Raw genomic sequence first — 13,952 nt, 5'->3', positions numbered from 1 at the left:
CCCCGCACGCCGCCTTTGTCCCGACCCGCCTCAGAGCTCATCGCCGTCCCAGCCCGGCCTCGGCAGCCCGTGAGAGCGCCATTTTGGACTAAGGTTCCGAGCACCGGAGAATCTGGGTCCGGGAAGCCTACAGGAGGAGAGCGACCCCGACGCTGATCGAGACAGAGTAGCAGCCCAGAGGGGGCAGAAAGAGCAAGGCAGCAGCCTAACTGCAAAGACCTAAAGTAAGCACCGCCGCCATCTTACCTCCGCCGCCGCGCCGCGCCGCTTGCCCTTCTGCCCCCGTCAGCCACTTCCAAGCTCGGCCCCGCGCCTTTCCGGGATCCCAACCGCTAATTGGCTAGCGCTCCGACGGCGGTGTGCCACCATTGGCCAAAGTCAGCTACCTATCATGCTTCGGGGCGGGACCCCAAGAAAATGTGCGGCTGAGGTAGGAGAGACGACCTGTCTGTCTGTCAGCAACTCCGCCCCGGGGGGCGTGCGGCGGCCCAGCGCGGGCAGCGAAGTCGAGCTGGGTTTCCAGCTCAGAGAGTAGCGAGTGTTCGAGCCGCTTTGGGGCGCTGTCTGTGGTCTTTGCTCGCCGCTCCCTCAGCACATCTACACAACTAGTAAAAAAATCAGACATTTGACACTTCATACAGGAAAAGGCCTTAGTCTTCTTTTGTGAGTTCATTTACTGAAACACTTTCTGAGTATTTAATGAGTCTGAGCGGTTACATACATAAACATTTAATTTTCCAAGCTACCCTAAGAGGTAGAGGCTATTATCTCCATTCTACAGATAACTTAGAAATAGAATGGGCCCATCTGTACTAAATGAGGGAGGGAGGCAAATTTGATCCCAGCCCTCATTCTAATTATTATCCCTTTTTGCCTCTCATATGGGACTGAGAATAAGGAAATACTAATTGTGCTTTAGACCCTGATTGAAATTCTCTACAGTTCCATGCTAAATAACGCAGGTATATAGAAAGAGCAGACACAATCCCAGTTTTATAATCTTTTAAGGATTTTTTTTAGTTAAAAGCATCTCTTTTTCACTTCTTGTGGAAATGAACTAACATCTTCCCCATAAACTTCCTGGATCTTTTTTGCATCCCAACCTTCCCAAGCACTCTTATCTGCTGTCAGTTTAACTTAAATAAGAGATTTCTCCGCTACCTATGAGGAGGTGAGCATGGTCACAGTGGAGGTGAGCAGAGAATCCACAATGCTCAAGAACAGCAGTTTAGCCACAAGAAATGATTAAAACAAAAATTGGAGAGTGGTGGGACAGGTGAAGTGCTGTTTCCAGAGATTAAGGTAGCCCTAGAAGGCTCTTTCCTGAAATTTATTCATTCAACAAATTATTTACTGAGCACCTAAGTGCCAGACACTAGAGAACAAGAAAGACAACCCTGCTTTTTTGAAGTAAACATTCTAGAAGTAGTTTGGGATTGTGGATGCAATACTAACATAATAGCAGCTACGATTTATATAACTCCAATCCTCAGAGGGTACAAAGAAGACATTTGTTATAAATACCCTATAACTCAAAACTAGGCAGAGGCAGTCACATTACAGAAAATCTTGGAATCAGAATCTGCAATCAAATGTGGCAATATAAAAAAGGAGTATTAAAACTATTATTGGGAACAATGTAAAGAGGAGTTAAGAACTAGTTAGAGATGCAACAAAGATTTTGTTTAGTTAGAGGCTCTACTGAAGGTCTTAGTTATAAAAAAAAAAAAAAGAAAAATCCTGCTGAGCCCCAAACAGACAAAAAATACTATTTAGAACCACTTCCTTCTAAGTTGGAGAAGGGGCAGATATTATTAAAGGGTCACGATATTAACAAATTCTTTGTGCTGTTTAACAAAGTAGATGGCTGTTTTTAATCCACTGCACTCTTTTGTTAGCTACTGAATGGGTTAAAGTGGACCTGAGTGAGGGTGTTTGTTGAGGTTGGGAAAGATGAATTCTTTTTTTTAAATTGTGAGAGTACCTTTTTAAAGCTAGGGACAGTGAAATAAGGCAGGGCTTAGGACAGAAGCAGCAACAAGAGAAAACCTAAGGTGGGGCTGCTTTCGCCCATGGGGAAAGTCAGAGAAAAGGAAGCCTTGGAGACAGATTCAGGGGGTTAACCTGGGAAGAGCCACCAATAGCCATTGCTAGAGGGTAGAAGACAACGCATGCCTATGGGGGAAGAAGATAGAGAAGGGAAAGGCATGGGTGTGCTCCTGGGAGGAAGAGTGCAATTGGAAAGAATTCTTGAAGGAAATAATTTTTGAAAATTTGGGGACTAATCCTAGAGAAAAGTGTGTGTGTGTTGAGAGAGGGAGGGAGGGAGGGAGAGAGAGAGAGAGAGAGAGAGAGAGAGAGGATGCCAAACTCCTGCTCTTTATTTTAATGTTTTTATTGATTTTAGAGAGAAAGGGAGAGAGAAACATCGAGAGAGAGAGAGAGAGAGAGAGGATGCCAAACTCCTGCTCTTTATTTTAATGTTTTTATTGATTTTAGAGAGAAAGGGAGAGGGAGAGATAGAAACATCGATGAAAAAGACACCAATTGGCTGCCTCCTGCACGTCCCCCGCTGGAGATTGAGCCCACAACCCAGGCATGTGCCCTGACCAGGAATCAAACTGAACCTCTTGGTTCATGGGTCAATGCTCAGCACTGAGCCACACAAGCTGGGCCAAACTCTTGCTTTTTCTATAGTCATCCTCATCTCAGTATATGACAACTCCATCCTTCCAGTTGGTCAGGCCAAACAAGTGGCAGTCATCCTTGACTTCTTTTTCTTCTAACCTTATAAGCAGACACTACTGGCTCCAACTTTAAGATATGTAACTTCCCATTATCTTTAGCACTTCCAACCGGTTCAAGCCACTCTTTTCTCTTAACCTTAATTATTGTGAGCCTCTTTACCCTTGATTCCTACAATCCATTTTGAACAGAAGCCCAAATGAACATTTTTAAAAAATTTTTCCAAATGAACATTTTAAAACCTAAGCTAGAGCATGTCACTTCTCTGCACAAAATGTTTCAGTGGTGCCCTATTTCACTATCTCTATAATGGCTTACAAGGCCCTACAATATCTAGCCTTTTATTTCCCCTCTAACCACATATTCTACTCCTCTCCTCTCCTCACTTATTTTCATACTGGCCTCCTTGCTCTACTACCTCAGAACCTTTGCATTTGTTTCCTGGAGTGCTCTTACCCCAACTATTTCCATGGCTTGCTCTCTCACCTTTCAGATCTTTGCTGAATTGTAATTTCATGAGACCTTCCTCCCTAGCCATCTTATTTCCAATTTCAACATTCTACTTACCTGCACACACACTCTTTCTGTCTCTCTCTCTCTGTCCCTCCTTCCCTGCTTTGCATTCTCCAAAGTACTTATTACTGAACTGTTTTACTTGTCTCCCTACAACTAGAATATAAGTTCTACAAGGACAGGATGCTTTCTTTTTTTTTTTTTTACTGCCATATTCCCATCAGTAATCAGTACACAGTATTTGGTAGGTACTATTTTCTAGGGAAGGAATAAATGAAAGGCAAGGAAGTATCTGAAACTGCTTTTCAGAAAAGGTGTCTCTAGTATAGCAGGTCCTCAATTAACTTCCTTGTGTTCAACATTGTTTTGTTATAACTTTGAGAGCAAAGCACTTCCCACCAGGGCCACTGTGTGTGGAGTTTGCACATTCTTCCCATGTCTGTGTGGGTTTTCTCCAGGTACTCCCACAGCCCAAAAACATGAAGTTAGTTTTGTCTAAATTATCTGAGTATGGGTGTGTGATGAGCCCTGATGGTGTCCTGTCCATGGTGGGTTGAAAAATCATTACCTTACTTGTTTTTATTATTCTTTCTTAAATGAATGTATAGTTCACATTTATTTCAGTGTTTAATATTAGGTTTTGGGTCTTTATTTACAAATTTGGTGATTTTTTTTCTCACCAGAAATATGCTATAGGAACTTAACTCTTGTTTGTCAATTAGCCTATAGTAAAATTGGTTTTCTTTTCCATCATTTCACTTAATGTGTTTCTAAGAATCTATCAATGACATTAAATTAGGGCTTATTATGTTAAATTTTTTTGGAATGCTTTTACTTCCTTTTAGAGAGAAGGGGGAGAGAAACATGGATCAATTGCCTCACCCACACACCGCAACCAGGGATCGAACCCGAAACCTTTTGGTGTACAGGATGACACTCCAACTGAGTCACCTGGCCAGTACTATATTCAAGTTTAACTTTTCATTATCTGTTGGTTTTGAGTATTATGTGAAATGATATTTGTCTCCCTACACTGAGATTCCACAGTGCAAAAAGGTAGCATAAGTAGGACATGTGACAATCCATACACCAAATTAATTCAGAAGTAGACCCGAGAGCTAATAAATACAGGGTGGGGCAAAAGTAGGTTTATAGTTGTATGTGAAAGTTTACTCTTCTATTATTATTACTAGAGGCCTGTTGCACGAAGAGATTCGTGCAATAGGCCTTCCCTTCTCCTGGCTGCCGGCACAGGTTTTCCTCTGGCACCCGGGACCCAGACCTTCGCTCCGGCCAGAGCCGCCTGCAGTCTTCCGTCTTCACTGCTCCGGCTCGCCTTCAGTCTTCCCTCCACCGCTTGGAGCCTACATATGCAAATTAACCGCCATCTTTGTTGGTGGTTAATTTGCATATCATGCTGATTAGCCAATGGGAGGCGTAGCAAAGGTATGGTCAATTACCATGTTTGTCTATTATTAGATAGCATTGTATTCTTTTCCATCTTAACAATTGTAGACCTACTTTTGCCCCACCTTGTATAAGTTTCTGATGGAATCCACAGTAGTCATAGAAAAGGCTTCAGACTTTCTAAAGTTGAATGATAGAGATCAGGCCAATTTATTTAGGTCTCAAAAGTGTGAGAAGAGTGGGGGGGGGGCGTTAGAGAGCAGCCAAAGACTTGTATGCATGCATATTAGCATAACCAATGGACACAGACACTGAGGTGGTGGGGGCTTGCCTGGAATGGGGAGGGGTCAATTGGGGGAGAAGGAGCCATATGTAAAACTTTAGACAATAATTAAAAAAAAAATGTTAGGAGCTCTGGCCGGTGTAGCTTGGTTGGTTAGAGCGTCATCCTGTACACCAAAAGATGGAAGGTTCAATTCCTGGTCAGGGCACATACCCAGGTTTTTGGTTCAATTCCCCAGTCGGGGCGCATGCAGGAGGCAACCGATTGATGTTTCTCTCTTACATGGATGTTTCTCTCTTAAACCAAAAGTAAAAAAAAATTTTTAAAGTGAGGAAAACTTATAAGCCTAGCTCTGCATCAGTTAGCTTAACAAACCCTGTAATTGGGGATACAATTGTACACAACCTTTATATTGATTTGTTTCCATCTATTCCCAAGGATGGTACAGTAGATATTAACTCTCTTAACAAAGGCAAATCACTATTTTTCTATTCTTTCATTCAAACCTGACCAGAATTCCTAAAATGACAGCGACTTCCACAAAAGTTTCAGATGTACACAGTAAACAAAACTCTTATTTTTAAAAATGGAATAAATGAACAGAACTCAAATGATTTTTCAGAAACATATAATTCTGTTCAATTTATTTTTTCCTTTTAGAGCTTTTAAACTATAACTACTGCTAACTCTGTGTTATAATTCTGGAGTACTTTTGCATAAAAATACTTTCCCTTTAAATGTGTAACGAACAAGATTTACCTGTGTGTACAGTTTTATTATATCCCAGGAAAAGAGTATTCACTATCAATTTTTCCAGGTACCACCAAGAATGCTGTTATTTTTTCCTTTCAAATGCACTCCTTATCTATACCATTTCATATTTTTCAAAACCATGTATAAAATTATGAATCATGTTGATAGTGCTTGCTAGATAAGGAGTACATATTGCTACCATCTGTTAGAGCTATGTATTTTTTGTGTAGCAGTTACTCTCCCAGGTATCCACACAATATTAAATGAGGGTTTCCTACATCATACTTTATACTCTCCGGTTCATTGTGATGACCAAATCTTAGGCCTTTCCAATGGACTCAATTCCCATAGGATCTTGTGTAGTAAGAAGGTACATACTACTATCGAAAGTAAAACTACAGTAAGAGCAATAAAATGACAGTTAAAGACTAGCTTGAAGACTCAGTATGCAAAAATAACAATGAGTGTTTTATAATTAACATTTATTGATGGGATGGATAAATACAGATTGAGAAACATACTTGACAGCAATATATCAAACTGATAGCCAGACTATAAAATGTATACAACATCCTTTTTTTAAATTTAAAAAACAATTTTTAAATTTTTTTACAAAGAGCCCTTACTGTAATGGTCACTTACATCCTATCATTCACATAACAACAGTAGAGATACCAGGGGTAGCATCCAGAAGTGAGATGCCCCAAGGAGGAAAGAGGCAACAGCAGAATAATACGCTGAGAAAGGATTCTTAAGAGCAATACAAAGAAAACAGACAAAAATATCACCACAAAATTGTACCTGAGTGACATAGATTGGTAAAGTGTTTTACTTTTCTTTTTCCTTCTTTGCTCTTTGGTCTGGTAAGAAAACGGACAATTTTAGGTGTGTGGAGTTCAGGTGGGGAAAAGGTCAGTTTCAAATCCAGAAACCTAAGTTAACACTAAATTAGGCTGCTGCATTCTTTTCTTTGAGGGCTTAACCCAGCCAGCATCTCCATCTTGTAATCAATTTCAAAGTGATTAACCACTAATCAGTTAGGTCCTCAGCTTTCAAATGAAGACTTCCTGATAACCTGATGAATACATATTTGCTCTGGCTTCAATTAGCATGCTGTCAAGCATCCCTCTCCACATTTAACATGACAAAAAACTCAAGATCTTTTTCTTCTTTTCATTCAACCATGAATACACACACTCATAAAGGGGGAGAGTAGATACTACTTTTTAGTAAACATTCTTTTTCTTTTCCTCCCTTTTCCAATGCCAAGTTTATATTAAATACTTTAGAAACATTAAAATGGAAAGGTCTCCCATTAAAAAATAATTATCATCCTAGACCATTCTATCAGGCAGGATTACAGTACCATGCTTGTTTAAAACTCACATCCAGAAGTATAAAAAGATAAAATAAAACTTGACAGGGTGATACCACATAACATTTCTTAAACCATCAGGAGCAAATACTCAGTTAAAAGCTGTGTTAACAAGCAGCAACATGAGAAATTTGGGGAGGTATCAAAATCACTGAAAGTTTAAATGGAACTGCAGAGGGCTTATTTCTCAACATGTGAAGGGTTGCATAGACTGCTTAAATTCTCCCAAACCCAAGAGAATAGTATTTGTATTCTAACTTCAAGATGGTCTAGAATCTCCCTTTTCCTAGCATTAGTATCAAAATAATTCATTAATAAAAGAATAATCCTTTTAAAAAAGTAATAATTTCCCAAGTTCCCACAGTTCCCACGTTTCTGTGGGGAACACAGATGTTTAAAATCCAACCATACTGGGATAAGATCCCCCTCTAGTTGCCTTTGTCCAAGAAGCAAGGTATGAGGGGTATGCCATTTCCAATATGGGAATTAGATAGCAGAGGCTTAAGGAAATTCAGCACTAAAGTTACCATGATTTTATTTCTGTATCCTAATCCAATGCTGTTTCTAACTGGAAATTTTATTTCTATTTTCACAGGTGAAGCCAGTAATACAGAACTATAAAAAAGAATGCATTAAATCAAAACACTAAAATCATTTTTAAAAAAGAAAAAGAAGCAAGCTGAGGGTCTCAGATATGGAAACACATTGATTCATGAGTGAAAAGACTAAACTAATTCCTAAGTGTTTTCTAAACCCAAAAAGCATAGCTGATACTTCAGAAGACCAATTTAGCTTTAGATAAATGCTTCGTTAAGAGTTCAGCTAAGAGCAACACAGGTATTAACAGCCTTAAGGACAATCCACAGGTATTAGTTTTTGCCAACATGAGATTCAATCAAAGTTTAGGAATGAGATTTACAGAACTTGAGGCTCCAGGCCTGCTTACCACCACTTATCCTTGATAATTTAGGTTAAAAGGGGGTTGGGGGAAACCATGTTTACTGGACTAACTTTGGATGTAAAAATCCCATTTCTCACCCTTTGAAAGTGTGAGGGGAGAGAAGAAACCACACAACCCTTTGAAGCCTAAGTTTGTGAGAATTTGGACAATATGCATGCTACTTGACAGGCACACTGCTAATCCAAAGACAATGCAACAGCTTCATGCACAGCCCATAAGCTGGTTCATGACATATACACAGATCTAAAAGCAGACATGGTAGGTATCCTAAAACAGTATCAGGAGGCATTAATATAGAAAAGTCTCTAAACTGATCTATACCAGCAATGATCTAGTAGTGCATAGGCCAGACTACATAGCATAAAGCAGCTCTTAGGCTCTAGTAAGCACTTTTTTCTAGTTCACTCCTGACAAAGTTCTAAGGAACTAAGTAGATTGCCATAGGGAATTGCTAATGAAGCCAAGCAGATATGTATGTCCCTGTGGTGAAGGAGTACATGTGATTAGAAAATATGCAACATTTGATGAGAAAAATCAAAAGCTGGAAAAGACATTTTCATAATTAATCAGTGATCAATTCCACAAAGATACAGAAGCAAACTAAATAACCTTCTTGGAAGGTTGGGAAGGAAAGCAGACACCACACATCTATCAATTAGCACAACACACACTGTATCAAGGAGAAAGAGGAAAATGTCATCTATAAAAGTGAAGTGATATTCCACGTAAAAAATACTAGTTTATAGATTGGCAGAGAGCTCATTTTACACAGCAATGGCAGGCACTCTAGACAGTTCAAATATGACAAGATGCTGGATACTAATGCACCTTCGGTTAAGTCTACTGTACAAATAAATTCCTTCCTATATTAGGCCAGTGCACCGTCAATTCCAACTGCTTCAGTATTCTCCCCAATCTGTTCCTGGCAAGCAGCAGCACATGTACAACTCCTGTCTCCCTATGACTTCTAATAAAAACATTTCAATTTGTCCATAAGGAATATTTGGTATGAAGAAAGCTCCATTAAAAACAAGACAAATTCAAATTGTATCATTTTTTCACAGCGAAAAGTAAAAATAAAAATGCCATGAAGACCAAAGAATATCACATCAAATGATCTGTAGCTGGGTGGCATTTTCAGTTAGACAACTTGGTTTATTAGAATTCTTCTAGTCTCTTAAAAGATTTCTTTCCTCAACAAAAATGTTCACTCCTAAAATCTGGGAGAATCAAGCACCCATAAGAACAGACACCTGGTCCATTTTTTAAAGGATTCTTAGAAGTCTGAAGAACTTCTGCCTAGCATCTAAAGTCACCAAGAATTGACAATCTACACGTAACAGTATATGTGGGCTAGGCTTGCTCACTCTCATGGCACCAGTACTGTTAATTCACAAGCTCCAATTCCTGAAGACATATAGGCTACAAAAAAATGAGGATGCAGCGGTTCCCCTTCAGCTATACAGATAAAAAGCAAGTCTCACATTTATAATATAATTTAAAATACAATGTCCTAACAATTCCCAAATCACAATTTCACTGTTTTCAGGATCCTCTAGCTCCATGGCTTTTCCCAAAACTATTCTCAAACATGGTCTGGGCTTTCACAGGCAGGATGTATAGCACATACCCCTTCCCATCAGAGACCCTGAGACTGCTCTCACTTGAACACTTTCCCAAAGGCCCAACTTGAAAAAAGACACACCCAATTCTGTACAGCAGAAGCCAGCTTTGCTCTCCAAACCTTCTTCCTCAACCCCATCTTTGTTCTGAATCAAAAGAAAAGGGGGTTAAAAGGAAGTTTTTATAATGGAATCCAAAATCAGGCCATTGGCTGCACTTGCCCAAACTTGAATTTAGAAGGCTACCACTCAATGACAACATAAAGAAAGGGGTTAAATATCATGTCAAATACATGCCTCTTCTTTTATGTTCTAAAGGCCACACCGTATTCTCTCTAGTAGACTATTGGGAAGTGAAAATGGTGAGGGATAGGGAGGGAAAATAGAAAACATGATATTTAAACACACACACTTAAAAACATACATACCCACACTTGCATACACACTTACAGGTCTCAACACTTCAAGTGGCCAAAGTCTATCTCAGAACTCATGGCCAAAAAAAGCCTACCCTCCCAACCCCCCTTCACACCCTCCACCCTCCAATCCCACCCCCAGGATTCATTGCTATGTATTCCATACACACAGCAAAATCCCTATCCCTTTCCCAATTATATAAAAAAAGAAAAACTAAACAGATAACTTACTTTCTTTAAATTATTTTTTTTAAAGTCTCTTAAAAGATTTTGACGTTTAAATACTTCCTCTCTTCTGACATATTAAACACCAAAAAGATCCACAACTGTTTGATATAACAAACCCTCCATATTTCAGTCCTGGCAAGAAGAGGGAAGATATCAACTCTAATTAACCTAATTAAGAGGTGGAGAGGCCAAGAATAGAGAAAGTATTATTTTTCTTTCACAGCTTCAACATATTCTCACTTTTCTAATACCAATAAAAACTATAAAATAGTTACATTTCTGAGGCAGCAGATATAATAACCAAGGCCCTCTACCATCCTCCCACTTATGTCTCAATATTAATTTATTCCCTAGTCCAAGAAGGGAGACATATTTCATTAGGGAAGTAATTTTCTTAGTTCAGAATCAGTAGTTTTAAAAAAAACCAAAAACAAAAAAATGCATTTTTAAAGTTTTTCTTCTCTTTTCTTTTTCACTTAGGAAGGGGTGGAAGTGGTGGAGGAGGTTCTGAAGGTAGAGGTGGTAGTCGGGGCTTGTCCGTATTGCCCGATCTGGAGGACATTCCACCAGCCCGTGGATTCAGATATTCACCATAAGAATGAACAAAATCAAATGCAGGCGGAGGAGTGGGCTGAACACCCTGGGCACTGAGAAGGGAATGAAGCATATTCACAGTATCTTGATAGTCTATTGTCTGGGTTGTGTTGTGACCATTGGCCCCAGCAGGGCCTTTATCCAGTTTCATATGAGGAACTCGAGTTTTACAGCTAGGCTGTGAAAAATGAAGGCCACTTGTGTCTGAGCTATGCCCAGGCAACTGGGCCATTGCAGGAAGAGGAGGGAAGGAGAAATTTATGGAAGAGGATTTAGTACTCTTGGCAATCTTGGCTGGATGATCAAACACTGCCCCTCCTATCTCTTCAGGGGGACCTCTTTTACGAGCAGAACTGGAAGAGGAGAAAGAACTAGACAAGCTATAGGCTTTGTGTGCTAAGGAGCTTGCCTGGCTACTATGTTTAGGATCACCTGGCCGTTTGTTCCCAGTACCAGCTGGAAGCTGTGAGTGAGAGTGCTTGTGTGAGTGGTGATTATGATGATGATGATGATTAGATGGATGAGTCTTGTGCTTTTCTTTGTGCTCTCGGCTTTTTGTGATACTATCATCCACAGAATTGTGCTTGTCAGATGCTGCATGGACTTTAATGCGCATTTTTATCTCCTCTGGTTTCGAAGAGGCAGCTTTATCTCCACTTGCCACTGGAATTCTCATTTTGAGAGCTGTTTTGTCAGCCTTTTCCAAAAAAGGCCGCTCAGGATTTTCTGAGCCCTCTATGGGCATTTTCAGAATGACTGAAGAATGGCTATCATGTTGAGACAGGAGATTCTGAGCAGCATATGCATACTGTGACTTCACATTGGCCTCCATGTTCTCCAGTTGCCTCTTCTGGGCAGCCAACTCTTCTGCATGCTTTGCACGGTATTCTTTCAGTGATACTTTAGCTGATGGCACACTCTTACTGTTCTGCTTCTGGGAAATAAATGCATTTGAACTATCCTGTTGCAAGGAATGATCAGCTCCTATAAGTGCTACATTCTCACTAGTCCGATGACCCTGAGCAGGTTCTAGTTTAAAAGAAGGTTGGGAGGACAGCCAACGCTCGCCCTGCAATATATCCACACTGCTTATGTTGCTGGATGACTCTTCAGTGGTTGGAAGGGAAGGCACTGAACTTGTGGTAGAAGAAGTTGACATGCTCATTAAACCTGCAATAGTTGTGTCTGAAGAGCTTTGGGAAATCATATTGAGGATTGTCTGCTCTGAAGTGTTTGCCTCTGCTCCTCGGTCTGCTGCTTTTGTTTTCGTGGCAGCCGGGCATGCCTAGAATGAAGCAAATGATATCTCTTCACTTCAGGTAGTTTATTATACGGAAATAAACACTGCAATGAATAGACTGTGCTTGCTTTGACATTGAAGCTTTTTATAACCCATAAGCAGGAGACTACTGTAACGTGAAATTGATAATTATTATCATCAGGAGACATAAGATTTTAAAAACCTTCAATCAAGAGTCATGCAAACAGGATCTCAAAGAGATATCTGCACTCCTATGTTCATTGAAACATTATTTGCAGTAACCAAGATATAAAAGCAACCCAAGTGTCCATCTATGATGAATGGATTAAAAAAATGTGGTATATGAACTATTATTTAGTATTTAAAAAAGAGGAGAAAGATTTTGGGAAGTTAGCAGAGTAGAAAGCACCAGGAATCTGTCTCCCCACCTAAACATCTGCACTAGCAGAATCTGTCTGATGGTACTATTTTGGAACTCTAGACTTTTTTGAAGGCTTGCAACTTCCAGGGTAAGCCTTGAATAGTAAATTGGGGTTAATTTCCATCAATTTCATTTCTCAGCACAGTAGAACCAGCCATTGCCCACCCCCAGCCATGTAGCAAGCAGCTGTGCACCCATTTCTGGAGTAGTTTCACAAACCTTGGGAAGCCAGGGTGAGCAAAAATGACTCTATCCTCTAAATACTGGGCATCTGTGCTATGATCAATGAATGCTGCTTCAGATCACGGAAGTACACGCCAAGAGACAGGCAGTCGTTGTTGCACCTCCCCCGTCTGAAACAACTTCGAGGGGATTTAAAAGACCAACACCGTTCTTCCCCTCTCACTTTTCTGTTTTTCCCCTTATAGGAGCCAGACATTAAAGAGTAGCACATTCAAAAACAACTCCATATACAGGTAAAATTAGAAAATGACCATATATATCCAGGGAAAGGCTCTGAAAAGACTAAGTTTATACTCCAGGCTGATATTCAGCAAGAATCAACCTCTCCCCAAAAAACAATGGACAAAACAATACAAAATCAACCACTTCACCCAAAAGAATGAACAAAACAATAATAAAAACAGCAAACCATGGAGGACGGAGAAAATCTGATTTCTAGAGTTACCACATTATTAGATTCAAATGTCCAATGTTCAACAACAATAAAAAGTCACAAGGCATATTAAAAAACAGGAAAGTATGGCCCATTCAAAGGAAAACACTTAACAGAAACTATCTCTGAAAAAGACCCGATGGCAGATCTACTAGACCAGTGGTTCTCAACCTGTGGGTCGCGACCCCTTTGGCGGTTGAATGACCCTTTCACAGGGGTCGCCTAAGACCATCCTGCATATCAGATATTTACATTACGATTCATAACAGTAGCAACATTACAGTTATGAAGTAGCAACGAAAATAATTTTATGGTTGGGTCACATGAGGAACTGTATTTAAAGGGCCAGAAGGTTGAGAACCACTATACTAGACAAAGACTTTAAAATCACTCCCTTAACATGTTAAGCGCCCAGTCACTGGTGACTGACACTATACTTTCCATCTGGAAGACAAAACAGGCTGGGCACTTAATGTGTTAAAGATATTCAAGGTACTAAAGGAAGATGTGGAGAAAAAGTCAAGATAACAGTGTGTGAACAAAATGAAAATATCAATGATCAATAGAGATAGAAAACCTAAAAAGGAAACAGAGCCTAAAAACCTGTGATACGCCCTAGCTGGTTTGGCTCAGTGTATAGAGCGTCGGCCTGCGGACTGAAGGGTCCCAGGTTCGATTCCGGTCAAGGTCATGTACC

The 13,952-nt window shown here is 40.0% G+C and overlaps 2 protein-coding genes across 8 annotated transcripts in view; both read right to left on the bottom strand.

The window, feature by feature from the left end:
- The window catches only part of KANSL2 (KAT8 regulatory NSL complex subunit 2), a 20,204-nt gene extending 19,884 nt beyond the window's left edge, over positions 1 to 320 (bottom strand). For 2 of the 4 annotated variants that reach the window (XR_001364231.1, XM_005877366.2), the window contains exon 1: positions 247 to 320. The gene's annotated coding sequence lies outside the window, so the exon portion shown is untranslated. The remainder of the gene's footprint in view (positions 1 to 246) is intronic. The other 2 variants (XM_014548605.1, XM_005877364.2) reach the window with 2 other exon arrangements.
- A 128-nt stretch (positions 321 to 448) lies between these two features.
- The window catches only part of CCNT1 (cyclin T1), a 52,095-nt gene continuing 38,591 nt past the window's right edge, over positions 449 to 13,952 (bottom strand). For 2 of the 4 annotated variants that reach the window (XM_005877363.2, XM_014548603.1), the window contains one exon: positions 6,167 to 12,182. In XM_005877363.2, the coding sequence (XP_005877425.1) occupies positions 10,776 to 12,182 (1,407 nt within the window). In that variant the 3' untranslated portion in view covers positions 6,167 to 10,775. Of the gene's footprint in view, positions 606 to 6,166; positions 12,183 to 13,952 lie in introns of those variants that run through there. The other 2 variants (XM_014548604.1, XR_314217.2) reach the window with 2 other exon arrangements.

Source organism: Myotis brandtii, unplaced genomic scaffold, assembly GCF_000412655.1.
Source record: "Myotis brandtii unplaced genomic scaffold, ASM41265v1 scaffold517, whole genome shotgun sequence".
In the NCBI taxonomy this organism is placed as follows: Eukaryota; Metazoa; Chordata; class Mammalia; order Chiroptera; family Vespertilionidae; genus Myotis; species Myotis brandtii.
Note: the sequence above shows the minus strand (reverse complement) of the source record. Positions and strands in the feature narration are given on the sequence as shown.